At 41.8% G+C, this 22,298-nt stretch overlaps 1 protein-coding gene across 5 annotated transcripts in view; it reads left to right on the top strand.

Moving 5' to 3' along the window:
* Positions 1-383: 383 nt before the first annotated feature.
* ogdha (oxoglutarate dehydrogenase a) overlaps positions 384-22,298 on the top strand; it is a 48,542-nt gene continuing 26,627 nt past the window's right edge. For 2 of the 5 annotated variants that reach the window (XM_020931645.2, XM_055162150.1), the window contains exons 1-4: positions 384-492; positions 8,402-8,760; positions 17,727-17,909; positions 22,006-22,108. In XM_020931645.2, the coding sequence (XP_020787304.1) occupies positions 8,521-8,760; positions 17,727-17,909; positions 22,006-22,108 (526 nt within the window). In that variant the 5' untranslated portion in view covers positions 384-492; positions 8,402-8,520. Of the gene's footprint in view, positions 493-1,201; positions 1,319-5,769; positions 5,855-8,401; positions 8,761-17,726; positions 17,910-22,005; positions 22,109-22,298 lie in introns of those variants that run through there. The other 3 variants (XM_055162149.1, XM_055162146.1, XM_055162148.1) reach the window with 3 other exon arrangements.

Raw genomic sequence — 22,298 nt, 5'->3', positions numbered from 1 at the left:
GTTCTGTTGCACTCTAAACGTGTGTTTTGTACTTCTGTGATGCTCTAAACATGCATTTTATAGTTCTCTGACACTCTAAACACGCGTTTTGTAGTTCTGTGGAGCTCTAAATGCCTGTTTTGTAGTTCCGTGGCGCTCTAAACGCGTTTTGTAGTTCTGTGGAGCTCTAAACGCGTGTTTTGTAGTTCCGTGGCACTCTAAACACACATTTTGTAGTTCTCTGACGCTCTAAACGCGTATTTTGTAGTTCTGCGGCGCTCTAAACGCGTGTTTTGTAGTTCTGCGGCGCTCTAAACGCGTATTTTGTAGTTCTGCGGCGCTCTATACGCGTGTTTTGTAGTTCTAAACTGCACTGACTCATCTGTCTCCGGGCGTTGACGTCAGGTCCGTGCGTCACTCCGGTGGTCACTCCTCCTCTGCACCTTTCACCGGGAGCCGCGAAGGGCATCGGGGGAACCGGCCTCACGGAGCACCGCAGCCCGCATTCTCCAGGTTAGTGCGCCTCGGGGTCTGGAGCTCCGCCGCACACCGGGCTCCAGGCTCCACACAGCCCGCCGCGGTGCGCTCATGTCCCGGGGAAACGCCACAGACTGACCGCAGACGAGCCCGTTTCTGCCCGGTGCTCCGGAATTCCAGATAGCATGCTAAGCTAAAGCGTGTTTATAGCAACTTTAACCGCTGTTTTAATGTTTTAACGTTTTCAGGGAGCGATTGCAGCAAAAGAAAACTGCATTATTAGTCGGTTATAACATATTTTAATCGCTCATGTGTTTAATTAACCCACATTTACGGCTCTAACCTGAAGCTAAACCTGCTAATAGCATTTGTATAACAGAAAGTAGTTACATTCTGTGTAAGCTAACCGGCTAATTACATAACTAATCCTGCCCGCTTTGTTTCAGCACAGATCGCGTTGTAGTGCGGTTTATTTCATAGTTTATGCGTGTTAGGAGCCGTTTTGTTCGGGTTTTAGGCCTGTTTTGGTGAAATGTGGGGGGAATTGTCGGGAACTCATGACTCGTGTGGTGCAAAAAGGACACGGTGATTGACGGCGCGTTTGGCCAATAGCGCCGCGGGAGACGTGCGACCGGCCAATGAGAGGGCGCGGGGGGCGGGCTCTAGCGGGGGAATGTTGTGGAAGGTCAAAACACTGAAGAGCCGCTGGTTTAGAGCCAAGAATAGACCCGGGGCACAGAGGCCAGAATGGGCTAAAAACGGACTCTTATTACTCACAAATAATGTCACTCAAGTGGAAGTTAAATCAGCTTTTACAAATTAACAATTAAGGATTATAACTGGCGAAAGAACAACCCAAGAAGTGAGTAATGCTGTAATTTTTGTTGTTATTAGGGCTGGGTATCGTTAAGAAGTTGCCGATACGATACATAGGCCACGATACGATGCATATCTCGATACAGTGCGCTTTCGATTCAGTACGATTCGATATGTTTTAAATCGATATTAAATACGGTTCTTTGAAAAATGAAGTTAAAATCATGACAGTGATACTAAAATCGACTAAATCCACTAAGTTTGTGCATTGTTAATATGAAAAACACTAATTTTACTCATCGAAACTGAAAATGTCAACACAATTGTAACTCTTACACAAAATTATTTAGTACAATGTACCTAAAAATACTCTTGCTAATATCAGTACAGCAGCCCATTATATCGATACTGTATCACCAAATTAAATGATATGATACATCAATATTTACATTTTTTTTGTACATTGTCCCTTCAAGAATACACTAAACTAACGTCAACATGACTTTAGCCATAGATTTGGTTCAAAACGGACTGTTATTACTCTCAAATAAACTCACGTGGAAGTTAAATCAACTTTTACAAATTAGTTTTCAGACAATTAATGATTATAACTGGCAAAAGAACAATCCAATTAGTGAGTAATGCTGTAATTTTTGTTGGTATTAGGACTGGGTATCGTTAAGAAGTTGCAGATATGAAACATACCTTGATACATAGGCCACGATACGATACATATCTCGATACAGTGCACTTTTGATTCAGAACGATATATATTTCAAATGGATTCGTTACAGGCTAAAACACGGCTGTGATACTAAAAGTCTTTGTTAAACCACTTCTTGTGCAAAGTTCACGTGAAACACAAACATTTTAATCTTTAAAACAATGAAAATGTCAAATGTGTCGAATAAACGAGTTTTCTTAGATTTACACAAACTTTACTGATCCACAAGAGAAATTATTTGGACACAGGAGCTCATGCGTCACAATATAATATAATAACAAAAAGAAAAAAAATAAGAATAAACTCTAAATAAGTAGAAAAAAAAAATTAGTAAGAGACAGGTGTCAAATAAGACATAATTATGTAAATGTAAACAAGCAACAAAACTGTAGCGCTGTAACAAAATAATTTAGTAAAATATACCAAAAAGTACTCTTGGAGATATATCGATACTGTATCATCACATTAAACGATACGATATATTGATATTTCGATATTTTTGCACACCTCTAGTTATCATGGTTGAATGTTCTTGGATAAATCTAAAATAAAACACAAATTGATGAAATAATGATATGGAAACTCTAATCCAGCGTCTCCCATTAATTCATCAGTCTACGGTGTCCTCCCCATAATCTGAAATAGTCCTCAAATAAACTGGACTGAATTTGTTGCTGATTGTTTTGTATCAGAAACTTATAAAAGAGCGGACACTGGCCAGAAATGACTGCGTAAAAATATATTTTATAAAAGGCAGTAAGTGACATTTATACTGCACAATTTGAATGACATTAAATTATTAAAATTAATCCATTTGCGCCACAATAATCTGAACCGAATCTATGGGAAACACTGGCTAAAAATGTTGAAGTTAGTTTAGTGTATTTCTTTCTTTGACGGGACAACGTACAGCAGGGGTGTGCAAAAATATTGAAATATCAATATATCGTATCGTTTAATTTGGTGATACTGTATTGATACCGTGGGCTGCTGCATCGATATATTTGCAAGAGTAATTTTAGTAGGGCTGGGTATCATTAAGGAGTTGCCGATACGATACCTACCTCGATACACAAGCCACGATACGATACATATCTCGATACAGTGCACTTTCGATTCGATATGATATATTTCAAATCGAATCGATACGGTTCAATAAAAAATAAAGGCTAAATCGTGGCTGTGATACTAAAAGTCTTTTTTAATCACTTCTTGTGCAAAGTTCATATGAAACACAAACATTTTAATCATCAAAATAGTAAAAAATGTCAAATGTGTTGCATAAACGAGTTTCCTTCCACCCCACAAGCAACAAAACTGTAGCTCTGTAACAAAATAATTTAGTAAAACACACCTAAAAGTCTTCGGAAAATTCCACACTTTCCGTTGTGTTCGGACAAGTGTGAGTCCATGTGCACAGTGTATAAAGCAGCACATATGTTTCTGTGTCCAGTGGGAAAAAGTTTTTCCAGGTGAGAGTCGCTCAATGTCGATGACGAGTCCCCACCTCCCTCCCCCCGTACGGTGTCCTGGTTTTGACAAACACAAATCTGATCACACTAACCTGTATTCACCTGAGTCATGTCTTTTAATCCGACAGAAATTGAACCACATCAGCGACACAAGAGCTGGAGTTTTATCTTCACTTAGTTTATGCAAATTAGCGATGTGGTTTTAAGTTTCGTTTCTGTGAGAGTTGCGCAAAACTGAATTAAACACATTATAATGTCAAACGGGCTGATGTGGCTCTAGAGTCGTTACGGTTTATTTGTCGTAAAGTTGAATTTATTTATGCAGATTAGTAGTGCAGATAGTAATAATAATGATGATCATTTTAATATAAAAACGTTAATGATTAATCAATAATCGATCGTTAATTCTTCCGACTAAGATTAAGAAAATTTCATCGAATGCCCATCCCTACATGTCATTATATTGTCAACATAATAACAATAATCTTGGACCCTTTATAGATTGAAATATTGTATGTCGGATGATAGTGATAATAATAAAAAAAAAGCAATAAAAGCAGAAAAGCTGAACATTCACACAGACAAAAAGAAGTAATAATGTTTCACCAAAGTGTATAATAAGTTGAAAAGGTGGATATTACAAAGACCGTCATATAGCTGGGACTTGAATAGGAGTTTAAATACTTTCTTGAAATAAGATGATAAAAGATGACCACATCCTGTTAAATTTGTCTTCCTGACCCTGCAAAGAGTCTCATAATTTTCTCTAGATCCAAATTCATCATAACATCTCTGAACCAGTTCACATGTGCGGGAGACTCTGCCTGTTTCCACTTTAATAAAATCAAATCTTCCTGCAAGCAAACAGGTTTTTTTTTTTGACAACTTTTGAGTCTATCATCCCAAGTACTACTGTAAGAGGATTCAAATCAATAGGTTTGTTTAGAGCTTTTGACAACATTAAAAAAATATTTGACCAGAAATTTAGATGTTTAGATATTTTCACTGTTTTGATGAGTAAATTTTGTGTTTTTCATATTAATGCTGCACAAACTTAGTGGACTTAGAGACTTTTAGTATCACAGCCTTGATTTAGACTTTGTTTTTCCAAGAACTGTATCGAAATTATTTGAAATGTATCGTATCGTATTGAATTGAAAGTGCACTGTATCGTATCGTGGCCTGTGTATAGATTTCTGTATCGTATCGGCAATTTCTTAACGATACCCAGCCCTAGTGTACAGAGACATCAAGCTAAAAGATCAGAGATGTTTCACCCCAACGGTCCCTGAAATTGAGACCGTTGCCATGGAGACGGGCCATTGGCGGACCCATCGCCCACCAGGAAAAGTTACAGAGTGCCTCTTATATCATATCTGAAGGGAAAGTGTCAAAGTGCTTATGATCTTTTATAAACTTAAAAAACAGAAGGATGACTCACACAGGACAAAAGTTTTACGGCGTTTTTAATCAGTCTGAGTCTAAATCATCATTTTGGGCCGGTCTTAATCTGTCCTGGTTTAGACCTGGTTTAGTTCTGGTTTAGTTTTGGTTTAATCTTGGTTTAGTCTTGGTTTGGTCCTCGTTCTCCCCTGGTTCAGTCTTAGTTCAGCCTAGTTCAGTCTTGCTATAGTCCTGGTTTAGTCCCGGTTTAAGTCTGGTTCAGTCCTGGTTTAGTCCTGGTTCAATCCCTGTTTAGTCTTGGTTCAGTCTTGGTTTAATGTTGGTTCAGTCCTGGTTCAGTCCGGGTTCAATCCTGGTTCAGTCCTCGTCTTGGTTCAGTACTGGTTTGGTCTTTGTTCTTCCCTGGTTCAGTCTTGGTTCAGTTCTGGTTTAGTCCTGGCTCTGTCCTGGTTTAGATCTGGTTTAGTCCTGGTTTGGTCCTGGTTTAGTCTTGGTTCAGTCCCACTTTATTCCTGTTTTATTCCTGTTTTAGTCCTGTTTTATTCCTGCTTTAGTCCTGCTTTAGTCCTGCTTTAGTCCTGCTTTAGTCCTGCTTTAGTCCTACTTTAGTCCTACTTTAGTCCTACTTTAGTCTTGCTAAAGCAAGAGTTAGTTGCTTACTGCTGGTTTAGTCCTGTTTTAGTCCTGGTTCAGTCTCTGTTTAGTCCTGGCTCTGTCCTGGTTTAGATCTCGTTTAAATCATATTTTCAAATGTGTTTTTATAAGAACAAAACTGTGACCGGAGAATCAGACCTGTGTTGGTCTGAAGTACAGTCTGTAACTCTGTAAATCCTTCCGTTGTTTACCGGGATTCTCTGTTGTTTATGTGTTTTTGGTAAAATCTGAAGAGAACAACAAACACGCCTCAGGCTCCAGTTCTCCAGCCAAACCAAACAGAGTGAAGCTGGTTTAAACCCGACAGATCTGTGGGCGTGGTTCACAGGTACAGACTGTCACACTGTAATCACGATCATGTTACAGAACAGAACAGAACAGAACAGAACACACACAGACTGAGGCTCATCACAGTGAAATCTAAACTAAAGCTGCAAATGGGCGCTGGTTTGGATGTTATTAGTTCTGTCTTAGACCTGGTTTAGACCTGGTTTCTGTTCGGGACCAATTTCCGAATTTTCCCTATTCGAATTTTAGACATTTTTAGACAAAATTAAGTTGTGTTTTTGTTTTAGTTTTAGTCCTGGTTCGGTCCTGGTTTAATCCTGGTTTAATTATTTGTTTAGAGCGGGTTTAGTCCTGGTTTAATTCCAGTTTAGTCCTGGTTTAGTCCTGATTTAGTCCTGGTTTAGTCCTGGTTTAATTCTTGGTTTAGAGCGGGTTTAGTCCTTGTTTAGTCCTGGTTCAGTCCCGGTTTAGTCCTTTTTCAGTCCCGGTTCAGTCCCGGTTCAGTCCCGGTTCAATCCTGGTTCAGTCCTGGTTTAATCCTATGTTAGTCCCGGTTCAGTCCCGGTTTAATCCCGGTTCAGTCCTGGTTCAGTCCTGGTTTAGTCCTGGTTTAGTCCTGGTTCAGTCCTCGTTCAGTCCTGGTTTAGTCCAGTCTCTTTACAGGACTTGGTTTTAGTTCCTGGGTCAGTCCTGGGTCAGTGTTGGTTCCGTTTTGGTTTAGTCCTGGTCTAGTCCCGGTTCAGTCCCGGTTCAGTCCGGTTCAGTCCTGGTCTAGTCCCGGTTCAGTCCCGGTTCAGTCCTGGTCTAGTCCCGGTTCAGTCCCGGTTCAGTCCTGGTCTAGTCCCGGTTCAGTCCCGGTTCAGTCCTGGTTTAGTCCAAGTGTCCACATACATGTTGTTAATAAATTCGACCCAAGACTCGACTTGACTCTAGTGTTGTTACTTCTGCTTTTCGGACTATTTTTAGACTTTGGTGTGACCTTGGTGGCGACCGAGTACATGCCTACTTCACTTCCTGGTTTGGGTTTTCTTAGTACTTTCTTAGTCCTGGTTTAGTTCAGTCTTAGACCTGGTTTAGTCCTGTTTTTCTCAGGCCCATTTTCTGAATTTTCACTAATACAATTCTGGCTAATCCTTGAAATTGGTTTAAATAATTAGTTTATCCAGCGCAGTCGTGCACGGTTTAGACAAAAATGGGGTCTGTTTTTGTTCTAGTTTTAGCCCTGGTTTAGTCCTGGTTTAGTTCTGGTCTTGTCCAGGTTTAGTGACAGGTTTAGTCTCAAGTTAGTCCCATTTTTTTTATGTGCAACTGCGTGCAACCTTAGTCCCAGGGCAAGTCCCGGGTTTAGTCTCTGTTTCAGTCCTGGTTAAGTCCCTGGTTCAGTCCTGTTTTTAGTCTTGGATCACTTTTGGTTCAGTCCTGGTCTAGTTCCTGGCTCAGCCCCTGTGTAGTCCCCGGTTTTGTCTCTGGTTCTGTCCCTGGTCTTGTCCCTGGTTTAGCCCTATTTTAGTCCTGGTTCAGTCCTTGGTTCAGTCCTGTTTTTAGTCTTGGTTCATTCTTGGTTCTTGGTCTAGTAGTCCTTGGTCTAGTTCCTGGTTCAGCCCCGGTTTAGTTCCCAGTTTAGTCTCTGGTTTTGTCCCTGGTTCAGTCCTTGTTCAGTCCTTGTTTATTCCTAGTTGAGTCCTGGTTCAGTCCTGGTTTAGTACTGGTTTAGGCCTGGTTCAGTCCTAGTTTAGTCCTAGTTTATTCCTGGTTTAGTCCTGGTTTAATCCTGGTTCAGTCCTAGTTTAGTCCTAGTTTAGTCCCGGTTCAGTGCTGTTTTCAGTCCTGGTTCAGTCCTGGTTTACTTCTGGTTCAGTCCTAGTTTAGACCTGGTTCAGTCCTAGTTTAGACCTGGTTCAGTCCTAGTTTAGTCCTGGTTCAGTCCTAGTTTAGTCCTGGTTCAGTCCTGGTTCAGTCTTAGTTTATTCCTGGTTCAGTCCTGGTTCAGTCTTAGTTTAGTCCTGGTTCAGTCCTGGTTCAGTCCTAGTTTATTCCTGGTTCAGTGCTGTTTCAGTCCTGGTTCAGTCCTGGTTCAGTCCTAGTTTAGTCCTAGTTTAGTCCCAGCTCAGTGCTGTTTTCAGTCCTGTTTTCGGTCCTGTTTTAGTCCTGGCTTGGTCCTGGTTCAGGTTTGTTTTCATCTGTTTTCTCGTCATAAATAATCGTTCTGTCTCTTGTTTGGTGTTTGACCCTTTTGTCCTTCAGTCTCACCTGTTTGACTGCAGCTCCTGAACTTCCTGATGATCAAACAATAAAACACTTTTTATAATCAGATCCACAGTTGTATCTTTGTGGACGTGACCCTGGACATATCTCTTATCTCCTACTGAAGTTCAGACTGGTGTTGTGACGATACTAAAACTTCAAACTGGATTTCGATACTAAGGAACAGACTCGATGTTCAATGGTGATTCTGATGCCACGATGATAAAAAAAAAAAAAATCATTATGACGTTTTCAATCGTTGTACTTTTTTCTATTCGCCTGTACAGCTTGGAACAGACGTCATAACTCTGAGTTCTGTTCTAACATTTCTCTCTCTTCACAGCACGAGGAAGAGGACCACGCTCACTTCCTGTTGGATACTTCCCGTTGGACGTGTCACTTCCTGTGGACTAACCCGGACTCTGCGGGTCTGCGGACCGGACCAGGACTTAGACCAGGACTATGCATCGCCTCAGGACTTGTGCGGCACGTTTGCGGCCGCTCACGGCGACGCAAACCGCTCAGACTGCCGGCCCCAAGCGGCCAATCACAGCCCAGTATCCGGGCGGAGCAAGGACGTTTCAGCCAATCAGGTGCTACTCTGCTCCTGTGGCGTCAGAGCCTTTTCTGAACGGAACCAGTTCAAATTATGTCGAGGAAATGTACTTCGCCTGGCTGGAGAACCCAAAGAGTGTACACAAGGTTTGTACTACTACTCCTACTACTACTACTACTACTACTACTACTACTACTACTACTACTACTACTATCACTACCACTACTACTACTCTAAAAAGGTCTGGTATCATTACGAAGTTGCTCATACGATACGCATCTCGATACAGTGAGCTTTCGATTTGATACGATATATTTCAAATCGATTCGATACGGTTAAAAAAAAAAAAAAGAGTAAATCATGTCTGTGATACTAAAAGTCTTTATTAAACCAATTCATGTGCGAAGTTCATATGAAACACAAACATTTTAATCCTTTGACATTTTAATCAGTGAAAATGTCAAATGTTAACTTGAATGTTAAACTGTAGCTGTGACAAAATATTTTTGTAAACGATACCAAAAAATACTCTTGGCGATATATTGATACAGCAGCCCACGATATTGATACTGTTTCATCAAATTAAACTACTCCATATATTGATATTTCAATATTTTTGCACACCCCTAACTATCATTGTACTATGTCACTATTAGGGTTGTGCAGCAATATCAAGATATTGATATCGTATCATTTAATGCAGGGGTTTCCAAACTTTTTCCTCTGGTGAGCTCTCTTTACAAAACGAAAAGGCCAGGGAGCTACTAGTTTTAGGAGTCACAAGAAATGGAGTGTATTTAAGTGCCATGGCGAGCCTGAACTGAGGTACAGTTAGGTATAAACCTATTTATCTTTATAAATTTATCTATTTATTAGTACACAAAATGGTACATGTATCATTTATATGGCATTTAATTTATCAAACTTTACTTCAGGACAATATGTGTACTTCAGAAATCCCATGTCGAGCTACTTGGAAGGAGGTGGAGAACTACCGGTAGCTCCCGAGCTACAAGTTGGAGACTCCTGGTTTAATTTGATGATACAGTATTAATATCGTTGGCTGCTGTATCAATATATCGCCAAGAGTATTTTTTTCTATATTTTACTAAATTATGTTGTCACAGCTGCAGTTTTGTTGTTTTTTTAGTGGAAGGAAACTCGTCTATGTGACATATTTGACATTTTCACTGTTTTAATAATTAAAATGTTTGTATTTCATATGAACTTTGCACCAGAAGTGATTTAACCAAGACTTTTAGTATCACAGACATGATTTAGACTTTATTTTTTATTGAACTGTATCAAATCGATTTGAAAAATATCGTATTGAGATATATATTAATATATATATTGAGATATGTATCGTATCTACTACTCCTTAATGATACCAGCCTTAGCAACTATGAACCACTGTGGATGAGTAGTTAGCACTCACGCTTCACTACAAGAAGGTTCCTGGTTCAACTCCTGGGCCTTTCTGTAGAGTTTGCATGTTCTCTCTGTCTTTATGGGTTTCTTCTGGTTTCCCCATCAATCCAAAACATGTACAATGGGTCAAATCCTCTAGATAAAGTAGTCCTGACCAAGACTAGACCGAGATCTGGAGATGGGAAGGACAGGTCAAACGCAGGGAGTTTTCTTCAAACTACAGCTCATCATGAACCTGCAGAAGACAGAAGTTCTACCATCATCAGTATTTATTTATTTATTTATTTATTTAATAGGGACAGTGCATATTAATGAACATCTACAACATTGCAGTGTAAATATGCCAGATTATAGCAAGACTGCTAATTTCCATCTGTAGTCCCTTGGCAGGTAACACCACAAATTTAAACACACAAGTACAGTTACTTTTCCAGTTACTGACCCACTGCTGCCTGTTTACACCAAAGTCTCTGTGGAAAACATTAAGATGGCTGCTTGTTTACTCAACCGGGCTGCAGCGCAATATTAAGTGGAGGGAGGAAAAAACAACAATGTGAAATCAGCTTGAATGAACGTCTAATTTGGAGTTTGCGCAAACGATACTCTGGTTTCTGGCACCGGCGGCAAAGAGTAAACGATCATTAGAATGGAGGAAGACGTTGGATGGATCATGGGGAAGTGCAGGTTTAATCCACAGTGACTCTTAGATTCTAGATGTAGTAGTTGATTGGTCATTATTAGAACTGGACCTGGTGTTTTTCATCCGCAAAATGGGTGCAATATTGGTTTTTAATGTCTTAAAAAAGTCTTAAATTTGGGGTAGTCAAACTTGGGGATACTCTGTCAAAACAGTGAAAATGCCAAATGTTTCCAAAGTGTTTTCTGGGGACTCATATTTTTAAAAGTCACAAAGCTTCGCGACCCAAGTTCATAGACATTATTCGTAAATCTGAAAATAAAGGTGGATCTGCACATTATTGAACATTAATGAGGATTTTTTTTTTTGTTGACTCTCTGAACAATTAGTATGACTTCAGTTTTAAACAATGAAAAACAGTCACTGAACCAACAATAAAAGGATCCATAAGTAGAATATTTGGACATTAAACTTGTATATTGACAGACCGACGTGCAGATTGTGACAAGGTGACAAAAAAAAAATCTCTTGCGGCCCACTGAGGGACAGAACTGTAGCTGTAACTAAATAATTTAGTAAAATAAACCAAAAACTACTCTTGGTGAAATATCGATACAGCAGCTCCTGATAACGATACTGTATCATTACATTAAACAGTACGATATTTTGATATTCTGATATTTTTGAACACCCCTAATCGAGACAGGCCTACTCTTGGTTGTCATGGTGTGTAATGATAATATCAAGTTTTGTTTGTTTTGTTTTTATCACCCCCCCAAAAAAACAAACAAAAAAAAAAAAACATGGGACAGCTCACCAGAAAATCATTAAAATACACTGTAAGCATAAAATACAATAAAAAAAAAAAAAATAAATATAAATTAAATAAACAAAAAATAAAAATAAACAACAAAAAAAGCAATACATTTAAATTCAAATTCTATATGATTTACATAACAATAGCATAATTATGTAAATAAAATAGCCAAATAATACCCCAAAAAAAAAAAAAAATAAAAAAATATAACATTAAAGATAAAATAGATGCAAAATAAAAAAGTGAAAAGTAAAACGCACACAAACACACAATGGGGCACGCACGTACAAAAAAAGTACAAAATAGTACAAATGTCCACAACTACATCCTATAACGACATCGCAATGATAATATCACGGTTATCACGGTTGTCAGCTGCTTGTTTCCACTGAGATATGTTCAAGGCCACACGCAAAACCGGACCCACGTCACACAGAGCATATAGTTTGCGCTACGCCCCTTTTACGGGGAAAAGGATCCCTCAAAGCCAAAATGTTCTGTCTTAGTGACCGTTGTTCGCGTTAGACGTGCTGAAGAGTTGCTGTGCGGTCGGGTGAACAAACAATAAAACTAAGAAACCTTCGCTGAAATTTATTCCCCTGCCATGTCCACAAAAACAGCTGCACTTTAATCGAGGAGCAGGTTACAGCTTTTTCTGGCAAACAAATACTGGTCTAGTTATTAAAATCTTGATTTAATTATAATATTGTTCGTTAGTCTTCAAGTCACAAATAATTACACCAAAAATGAATCGGACCAAAGAAAACAGAAATGTAGTTATTGGCTCTGACAGAAATTATACTAGCTCTGAGTAGGGCTGTCACTGTCAGAGAATTTCTGAATTTCTCCTGCGGTGTGGTACAGCGGCTCAACAGCGTGGTATGCAATGATATCACTCTCCTCCCCCACCCCACATCCCCCGGAGTTACAATATTTCCAGCAGCACTGAAAACTCTCTGTGATGATGCACTTGTTTGGTTGTTGTGTGGATATAGCGTTTGTAGTGGGAGAAGTAACATTTGGCTTTGGAACAAGTGCCGCTGCATCTCTCCAGCTCTCACTGTGGCAGCTCGGGTCGGGTCCGAGTCCCGCGCCGGGTCGGGTACCCGCGGACTTTAAGAGCCCCTAACACGAGCACCAAAGAAAAGAAGCAGGTGTCCACAAAGCGCGATTGGGTGATGGCTGCGTTTACCTCTGTGCGGCGTGGAGCCTTACGCCGGTCCTTTTGCCTGTGGTCACCCGACGGTCTACGCGGATGCACCTTAGGTGTTTTCACACCGACAGTATTGGTGCGGTCCATTCGAACCAAAAGTGGTTAGTTCGGTTCATTTGCGTTGGTGTGAAAGCGTCAATCGGACCGGACCGGAACCAAATCAAGCGGACCGAGGCGCAAAAAAGAGGTGGTCTCGGTTCGCTTGAATCCGCACCAAATGACCAACTTTGGTGCGATTCCTCTGGTGTGAACGCGAACCGGTCCAAACCATAGACAGTGGACAAACGGACTATTCGAAATGCTCATGGGAGGACACGCGTCTCCTCTCTGAAATGACGCGCTGTACGTCCAGCGCAGTAACAGATTGTTGTCCAGACGCAGACGCGATTCATTTTCGAATCATTTTACCAACAATGGCCATTACTGAGAACGTATACATGAAGATCAGAGCAAGTACGTGTGAACGTGTGGTCCAGAGTGAGTCAAAATTGGGGGTGCGTACCCCTGTTCGGGACCTACACGCACAGAGACGACCCGGTGTTCCCGGTCACACAGCAACCAACATTTGTTATTTTAGGCTTTTAATTGACCAAATAATTTCATGGCAATAGGCAATCGCCCATTCAATTGATACAACTTAAAAAAGTCCCTGTTTTTAGCCTAGAGTGAGAAATACAGTCGACTAGATCCAAACCAGAGTCCCGAACCAGCGGGGGCAGCTCCGGTTCAGGCCGGGCTCAGAAGCTGGAGCGGGAGCCTCGACCTGAGAGCCCTTTCCCCGGGAAGAACCAAATGCGCGGAAAGCTCAGAACAACATATAACAAACCAAACTGGACTCACGCTTCTGTCCGTCAGAACCAGCCGCGGTGAGCGCGGAGACAGGAAGCGCGCCCGGACCTGTAGTCCACAGCGCATTCTTGCTCCAGCACGGAAACAGCGCGCAGACGACTGTACCGCTCAGACCCAGTCATTTTGACTGGTCTTGCTCGCCACCGTTTGGAACCAGCACATGGAGGACAGAGCCTCCGGACCATCTGACCAACGAGCCCCGTTGAGGAGCGCTGCTACTGTTGAACTCTGGCTGTGCTTTGTACTTCTACATGTTGCTGTGAGTCACCCGTGGACGGTATCCTATGCGGATGCACCTTAGTCCTGGGTTAGTCCTGGACCCGTGCAGGACTCTGGGTCGGGTCATGTTGGTCACGTGCGGTGATCGCGGTGGGCCTTTTAGTACCGCGGTGATTCATTTTTGCAGTTATAGCTCTGAATTAACTTGCTATAACGTACTTTAAATCTGAACCTGTGAGTCAAATATACTCTGTTAAAATTCAAATAAAAACGCAAAAATACAGGGAAACTATTTCTTACCTGGAGATTCAATGAGATACGAGTAAATGTCCGGGTGAGACACTTGTGGCTCTGAGTGGGGCTGTTGCTCTTTGTACACGAGAGACTGAAGGGACAGGTTTTCATATTTTGTACATTTCTTTTACGATCAACAAGCGGCAAAGTGGTCATGTATTGAGTTGTCATGTTGATTTCATGTATTTTGTGTTATAATCTACACCTAGGAGTTCTGTTTGAATTACGCTTATTGACCCTAATTTGCATTCAAGTCCATGAAAGTGCTCATTTGTTTTTTCCCCCAAAAAGGCATGGGAACGTCTCTCACCAGTCAAATTCCCGGATGTGCCAGTTTAACGTACACTACGGAACATTCTGAATAGTGTAAAAGCAGACCACCCAGACCAGCTTAAAATTTGTCCTCTGCGTTTGACTCGTCCCACACCCACTCAACCCCAACCCTGATGTGGGTCAAACGTGTGGACTGTCCCAGAGCCTGTGTCCTTGTGCTGCAGATAATGAAAGTCACACAGGATTATGTAACACACACACACACACACCTGTAACACACACCAGGGATCAGCTTGCCCTGACAGCTCTGGACTATTACACAGAAATGTTTAATAACAAATAGGTTATGTCATATCCGGGCCTGTCACTGTGACGTGTTTGGAATTTGTTTTGTTTTTGTTTTGTTTTGTTTTTTTCAGAAAGTGTAATTACTGACAAGACAATTTATGCCTTTGACACCGACTGCTCCTGCAAAAAAAAAAAAAGTTAAATAAAAGAGGATTCACATGTGAGACGCTGAAATCTAAACTTGAAACTGATCCAAGGATCCTGCGCGTTTCAGAACATGTTTGCAGAGGAGCAGCTTTTACACAGAACCAGGACATCGAGTTCTGTCGGGTCACACTGCTCCTGACATGTTCAATCCAGAGACACTTACACACACACGGGTCAAACGCAGAGGACACGTTTAACCACGACGGCTTTAAATTTGACATTAACGAAAGCTCCAGGTGAACGCGTCAGGCTTTACTACTGTGAAAGACGAGGACTTTTATAGTGAAAGAGGAGGACTTTTACTGTGGAGGGGTGTTCCTGCTGCAGGGTACACAGTGTCTCAGTGCGTTGCCGCGGGTTACAGTTATTTTTAGATTCATACCACGGCGCGTATGAAGCAGTTTAATAACAATCTGTGGACGCTCTGTTCTCTTTCTCTGGGATTTACAATATTTGTCTTTTTGTGGACAATACAAGTCGGTAATAAGACGGCCCACTCAGATTTTGTATTTACAGTAGAGATTAGGGCTGGGTATCATTAAGGAGTTGCCGACACATACATATCTCGATACAGTGCACTTTCGATTAGATATGATATAATTCAAATCGATTCGATACGGTTCAATAAAAAATAAAGGCTAAATCATGACTGTGATACTAAAAGTCTTTGTTAAATCACTTCTTGTGCAAAGTTCATATGAAACACAAACATTTTAATCCTCAAAACAGTAAAAATGTCAAATGTGTTGCATAAACGAGCTTCCTTTCACTGAACAAGCAACAGAACTGTAGCTCTGTAACAAAATAATTTAATAAAACACACCAAAAAATACTCTTGGTGATATATCGATACAGCAGCCCACGATATCAATATGGTATCATAACATTAAACGATACGATATATCGATATTCCAATATTTTTGCACACCCCTAGTAGAGCTGTCTCAGTTGGGGCAGATATTTGTACTTTTCTGCCATCTGCTTATCTCCACGGTGATGTTATTGCTTTGCCTGGGAGGTTCCACAGTACGGCATTAAACACATATGTCTTCTATCTGATGAAATATGGGTGTTTTTATTTCTCAAAACAACCCCAAAAACGTACTTCTTACAGTGAGCAGGCCCGCTTCTCCACAGATCTGACCTCAAAGTTGGCCTGGTGATGTCTCTATGGAGTTACTTAAATGAAATGCCATACTGTGGAACGGTTACACGCTGCCATTTACACACTGACGTCTAATTGTCGGAGTAGCAGCATAAACATTATTTTTCAAGCATCCCACTACTTTTTTTTTCAGAGTAGCAGCACTTTACTATTTTTCAAACATTTCAATTTCCCGACATGATTAATATTAACGTGACAGCCTTTTATACTTTGCGCTCCCGTATATCATAAGATGCTTGAGCTGGAGCAAAGCAATTGATCAGAGAATACTTCAGCCGCAGAGGATCTCAGACAGTGGGAAAATCTGATTAACTGATTGCTGCAGGAAACAGTCATGCATAAGCCAGCCTTCGGAAAAATATCTAATCCAAAACGGAGGCTGCATGGGCCCTTTGCGCTTCATTCATTTCGTCATGTAGGCGATCACCATCTAGCCTGAATAAATAATGCCATAAATTGCGCCAGCTCAATGAGATGACACTGTCACAGCCCAAAACACACACATGACATGTCGGAATAGCGATACTGAAAGTGTCAGAAAACTGGCACGTCGTAATGAAGGGATGTCGGAATACGCGGCGAACGCCCTGTGAAACATTCCAGGAACAAACAATGGAGTCAAGCAGGTGACAAACACTCTAGTAGAAAAGTTACACAGTGCAGCACAGGCGGATATCATCATTTAGTCGATCTGCTGCTTTAAAATTTGTGGACGGCTTTGTAGTACATTTAAATCACGTAATTTGGGGAGAATAATAAAAATCTGTCCTCGTCCATCGGCCCAAAAATATTGTCACAGTTTCTCGGCCATGGGTTGCTCTGGTTCTTAACACTCTGTATCGCAATCAGCCATGAACAAACTCTAGCTCTTAGAGTCATTTTGTTCGCGACCGACCCATCACTACTAGCTAGTAAAGAAACTAGCGCTATTAGCCTTTAGCCGTAAATGCCTGTGCTGCGGTAATTAATTATATGTGCAAATTTCATCATTCACACCTCTATTCACAGCTCATTTACATATCAACGCAGGTTCAGTAACAAATATATGGCCAATATAGTCACTTTACAATAGACCAATAGAAAACAGCCTGTTTATGTGCAGGAGCTACAGCAGCTAAACAACAACAAATGACCAAAACTAGCTTCAAAGTCGACATATTTCCAACACTTCCCGCTCATACAGGCTCCTCTCACATCACAAGTCTGCACTAATAAATGTCCTTTTAATCCAAACTCAAACAGATTGTCCGTAAAAAGAAAATAATCTCAGTGTTTGGATCTGTGTCTGTGGGTGTAAACAAGAGCGCGTGACTCTGTGGTGTGTTCAGGGACAGTATTGACACACAGACAAATGACTCCACAGATAAACACTGATGCGGAGACACATATTAGGACATTTATCTGTCTGTAAATTGGATTAAATGAACATAATGTAGAGAGTCTAAGATTTATAACGAGGTATAACATGCCCACGTGAAATATCGGCCCACATCAGCAATATCGGCCAACTGATAGATCAGTCGGGCTCTAGTACAAACATGTTCTGAAATGTGATTCTTGTATTAATGTATCATTTCAGTTTTCTGCCTTTGTCAATTCTTCTGGACTTGTCTAAAAATTTCAGTTATTAAAAAATAAAATCTTAAATCTAATCACGGTTCTTGTCAGAGAAATTGCCGATGGAAGGAAAACTACAGCTCATTTCTCTTTCTGTTTCAGTCATGGGACGTGTTTTTCCGTAACGCGAACGCCGGAGCGCCCCCTGGTGCCGCGTACCAGTCTCCTCTGGGTCTGAGCCCGGCCATGATCTCTCCTCTCGGCGCCGCTGTCTCTGCTCAGCCCAACGTGGAGAAGCTGGTGGAGGATCATTTGGCGGTGCAGTCGCTCATCAGGGCCTATCAGGTACGACTGGACTCTGAGACGGCTTTATTATTTATTCAGTCTGTCGTCAACACGCACAGGGAATATTTAAAATATTCTGTCTGCAGATTACACTCATGATACTACTGAAGCCTCACAGTATTCATTCACTCTTTAAGACTTTAAGACAACCTAAGACTGTTTGTTTTCTCACAGTCTGAGGATATGATTGGTGAGTCTAGAGCAGGGCTGTCCAAACTCTTTTCATATTGATATTATGTGTTGATACAGTGAGTCATTCATATTGTGCTTTTTACTCGGCTATGACAGGCAAGACGAGGCAAGTTTATTTGTAAAGCACAATTTGCACACAAAGTAATTCAAAGTGCTTCACACAATAAGAAATACATCAAAATCACAATACAAACAAGTCAAAACATAAATAATCATCAAAAAATTAAAAAGAGACATTAAATGAGAGAGAAAAGTGAGGAATGAAAGCTGACAGAACCTCGATACGTTGTTATAAGGCTTGGAACAGTAATTTTAGGCCTTTAACACAAAGCAGTGTGATGCTATTGAAGTAAAAATTAACACACTATGTAGTCAAAAGTGGACAGTTGGGGGCCTCGTATTTGGACACTCCTGGTCTAGTAGTTTATAATTCATCAATCAATCGCATCATTAATAGTAAAAAAAAAAAAAATCCTGCTGCAGTTACTTACAGGACTTGAGTTTACATTTTGATAAATGCTAGGGATGTAACGATGGCTGAAATCTCATCAAAAGTCTCAGTAATATCATGGGCCATCTCATTATATCCAATCTCAAGTCTCTTTGCTTAAATTAATTGTTTTTGGTGAGGCACAACAGGGAACTACCGTATTTTCTGGACTATAAGTTGCTCCGGAGTATAAATTGAACCAGACAAAAAATGTGTAATGAAGAAGAAAAAAAACATATAAATCGCATTTTTGGGGGAAATGTATTTTAATAAATCAGAGACCAGAAACCGACATTTCATCTTGAAACACAAGTTACAGTAATAACAACAGAACAGAAAACAACAAGCTGAATAGATATCTATATAAACATAACAGAACACGTTTACCAAACTCTCCATCTCACTCCAAATCACTAAATCCATTCAATCCATCTTCATCCTCAGTGTCACTTCTGAGCAACACCGCCAACTCTAGTCAAATCTGTCTTTTAGCCCGCGGTGAGCAATGAGCAATGTTTTCTTCACTGCAGTTCAAGTATCCTCCACTTTTCCCCAGTCCCTCACAAGTTTCTCACTCACTCCAAACTTTCTTTCTGCTGCTCGATTACTGTTTTCAGCTGCAGATTTCACGACTTGCAGCTTGTAATCTGCAAAATACGATTAACAGTTTATCTCCGTGTGATGAAATAAGTTCTGATGGTAAATAAAAATTAGTGAGTGGGATACGTCTTAATGCGCCGTATGCGTTAAATCAGATGAGTGCGGAAATGACGAGAAGAAACGTCTCAAACTTCAGTAGCCGGACATCCACTCAGACCTGATCGATACACCTATCCCCGCCCCCTGAGAGAATCTGAAATCTGCTGAAATTCTACGAGACACTGACATGATACAGACAGGACAGAGACTCTTTCTGCAGGAGACATGCGCAGTAGAGCCAAGAGCCAAGTAGAGTAGAGACAGTGGTACAGGAGGAACAGGAGCAGCCGATACTGACACACAAGACTAGAGCGCCCCCTCGAGGCTGTCAATGTGAAAATAACGTGAAAAATAATAAATAAAATAAAAATAATGTGAAATTATACTATATATTAAGAACAAAAATGTGGCTGTTTGCTGCAGGTGTTCTAATCAGTAGGAGCAAATAGAGGGTGCTCTTGGAAAAAAGGGTCAAAACTCAAACACAACAGATTCCAGGCAACTCCAAATCAGTAGAAAAAATTAACACATCGCATGAGGAAAATATAATTAAAAGGCCTTTATTTGAATGGCCAAAGCCAACATGTTTCGACCTTAACTGGTCTTCATCAGGGCTTAAATTAAATTATAATATTTAATCAATTAAGCCCTGATGAAGACCAGTTAAGGTCGAAACATGTTGGCTTTGGCCATTCAAATAAAGGCCTTTTAATTATATTTTTCCTGGTGCAATGTGTTAATTCATTCTACTGTTTTGGAGTGCCTGGAATCCGTTGTGTTTGGATGTGAAATTATACATTTTAATATATAAGTCGCACCAGAGTATACGTCACAAGAAACACCCAAACCATGAAAAAAAGTGCAACTTATAGTCTGAAAAATACGGTACATGAAAAATAACTGTTATGAAGCACTTTTAAATCTTAGTTCTTTGGATGATGTCCCGCAGTGTTTGTATTTCTCCTCTACTTCTGTATTTTATTTGCACATGTTTCTGTATATCGCACATGTTTCTGTATATTGCACGTGTGTCCTTGTTGCCGCGGCGACGGGCAGGTGATCGGGCATCACTCGGCGCAGCTCGACCCTCTGGGCATCAGCTGCGTGAACTTCGACGAGGCTCCCGTGTCCGGCTTCCAGGACGTGGGTGAGCTCCGGACGCCACGTTTGGGACTGTGATGCTAACGGTGCCCCCCTCCACCCACCCACCACCGCCACCCCCCCTCTCCTGTCACCTGTCACCTGTCACCCCCCGTCACCTCCACCTGTCTCACCCGCCCTCACCTCCGCCCGTCTCACTCTCACCGCAACGACGGCCGCTTCGCTTCTTCCGCTCTTTTCTTTTGTTTCGTTGCACTTCCCCCCCCCTTGCTCTTTCCATCCTTGCGTTCACCTCGTCATGCTTTCATTCGCTTTCTCCGTCTTCTCTCTCCCTCCCTCTTCCTCTATCCCTCTCTTCCCCTCCCTCGTCTCTCCTTTCTCTCTCTCTCTCTCCTTTCTTGCTCTTCTGCTTCTTCTTTCACTTCTCTTTGTCCTCCTCTAACCTCCTCTTTCTCATTTCTTCTGTCTCACTTTCTCTCTCTTTCTCCCCCTCTACTTCTTCCTCCCTCTTTCTCTTCCTCTCTCTCTCCCCTCTCTGTCTCTGCTCACTCTCCTCACTCTCCTCCCCGCTCTCTCTCCCACTCTTCTCTTCTTATCCCTCCCTCCTCTTCTTTCACTCTCTCTCTCTCCCTCCTCTTATGTCTTCTTTCTTGCTCTTTTGCTTCTTCTTTCACTTCTCTCTTTCCTCCTCTAACCTCCTCTCACTTTCTTACTCTTTTCTCTTTTTCTCTTTCTCCCCCTTTACTTCACCGTCCTTCTTTTTCTCTCTCGGTCTTTCTCTCTCTTTCTCTCCCCCTTCCCCCACTCTCTCTCTTCTCTCTCCTTATCTCTCTCTCCTCTTCTTTCACGCCCTCTCTTCTCTCTCCCTCCTCTTATCTCTCTCTCTGCTCTTTTCTGCTCCTCTGCTTCTTCTTTCACCGCCTCTTTCACTTCTCTCTTTTCAACTTTAACCTCCTCTTTCTCGTTTGTTCTCTCTCTCGTCCTCTGACTTTCTCTTTCTCCTCCTCTCTCTCCTTCTTACTCCCCCCCTTCTTCACTTCCTACCCCTCTCTCCTCTCTCTCTCTCTCTCTCTCTCTCTCTCTCTCTCTCCTCTCCTCTCCTCTCCTCTCTCCTCTCTCTCTCCTCTCCTTCTCTTCTCTCTCTCTCTCTCCTCTCTCCTCCTCTTCTTCTCTTCTTACCCCTCCCCTCTTTTCTTCCCCCCTCTCTCCTCCTCTCTCCTCCTCTCCCCCTCTTCTTCTCTTCTTTCTCCTCCTCCCCTCCTCTCTGTACTTCTCTTCTTGTCTTCTTACCCCTCCTGTCTCTCCCCCTCTTCTTATCTCCCTCTCTTCTTACCCCCCTTCCCCTCCTCTCTCTCCTCTCCTCCCCTCCTCTTTCTTCTTCTCTTCTTACCCCTTCTGCCCTCCTCTCTCTCCCTCTCTTTTTCTCTTCTTACCCCTCCTTACCCTCCTCTCTCTCCTCCCCTCCTCTCCTCTCTCTTCTTACCCCTCCTCTCTCTCTCTCTCCTTCTCCTCTTACCCCTTCCCTCCTCTCCTCCCCTCCTGTCTCTCTCTCCCTCTCTCCCCCTCTCCGGTGGGTGGTTGCTCTTTGTTTTTGTGCCTCCTCCCCTGCCGTAGATCCGCGGGCACCATGTGGCTCAGCTGGACCCGTTGGGCATCATGGACGCCGATCTCGACTCTTGTGTTCCCACTGACATTATCACGTCCTCCGACAAGCTGGGTAATCATTCCGCCTTAAGCCCTCCATTCCACCTTAAACTGCTCCTCTCTCTCTCTCTCTCTCTGCCTCTTTGTAACACGGGTTTGACCGGACCGGGACTGAGCTGAAGGCTGTGGACCAAACCGGGACTAGACCGAGGACTGGACCAAGGAACTAAACCAACGAACTAAACCAACGAACTAAACCACGG

This window comes from Boleophthalmus pectinirostris, unplaced genomic scaffold (genome assembly GCF_026225935.1).
Source record: "Boleophthalmus pectinirostris isolate CB_2022bp ecotype Guang Dong unplaced genomic scaffold, ASM2622593v1 HiC_scaffold_4, whole genome shotgun sequence".
NCBI classification, from domain to species: Eukaryota; Metazoa; Chordata; class Actinopteri; order Gobiiformes; family Gobiidae; genus Boleophthalmus; species Boleophthalmus pectinirostris.
This window is presented reverse-complemented; position numbering and strand designations above follow the sequence as displayed.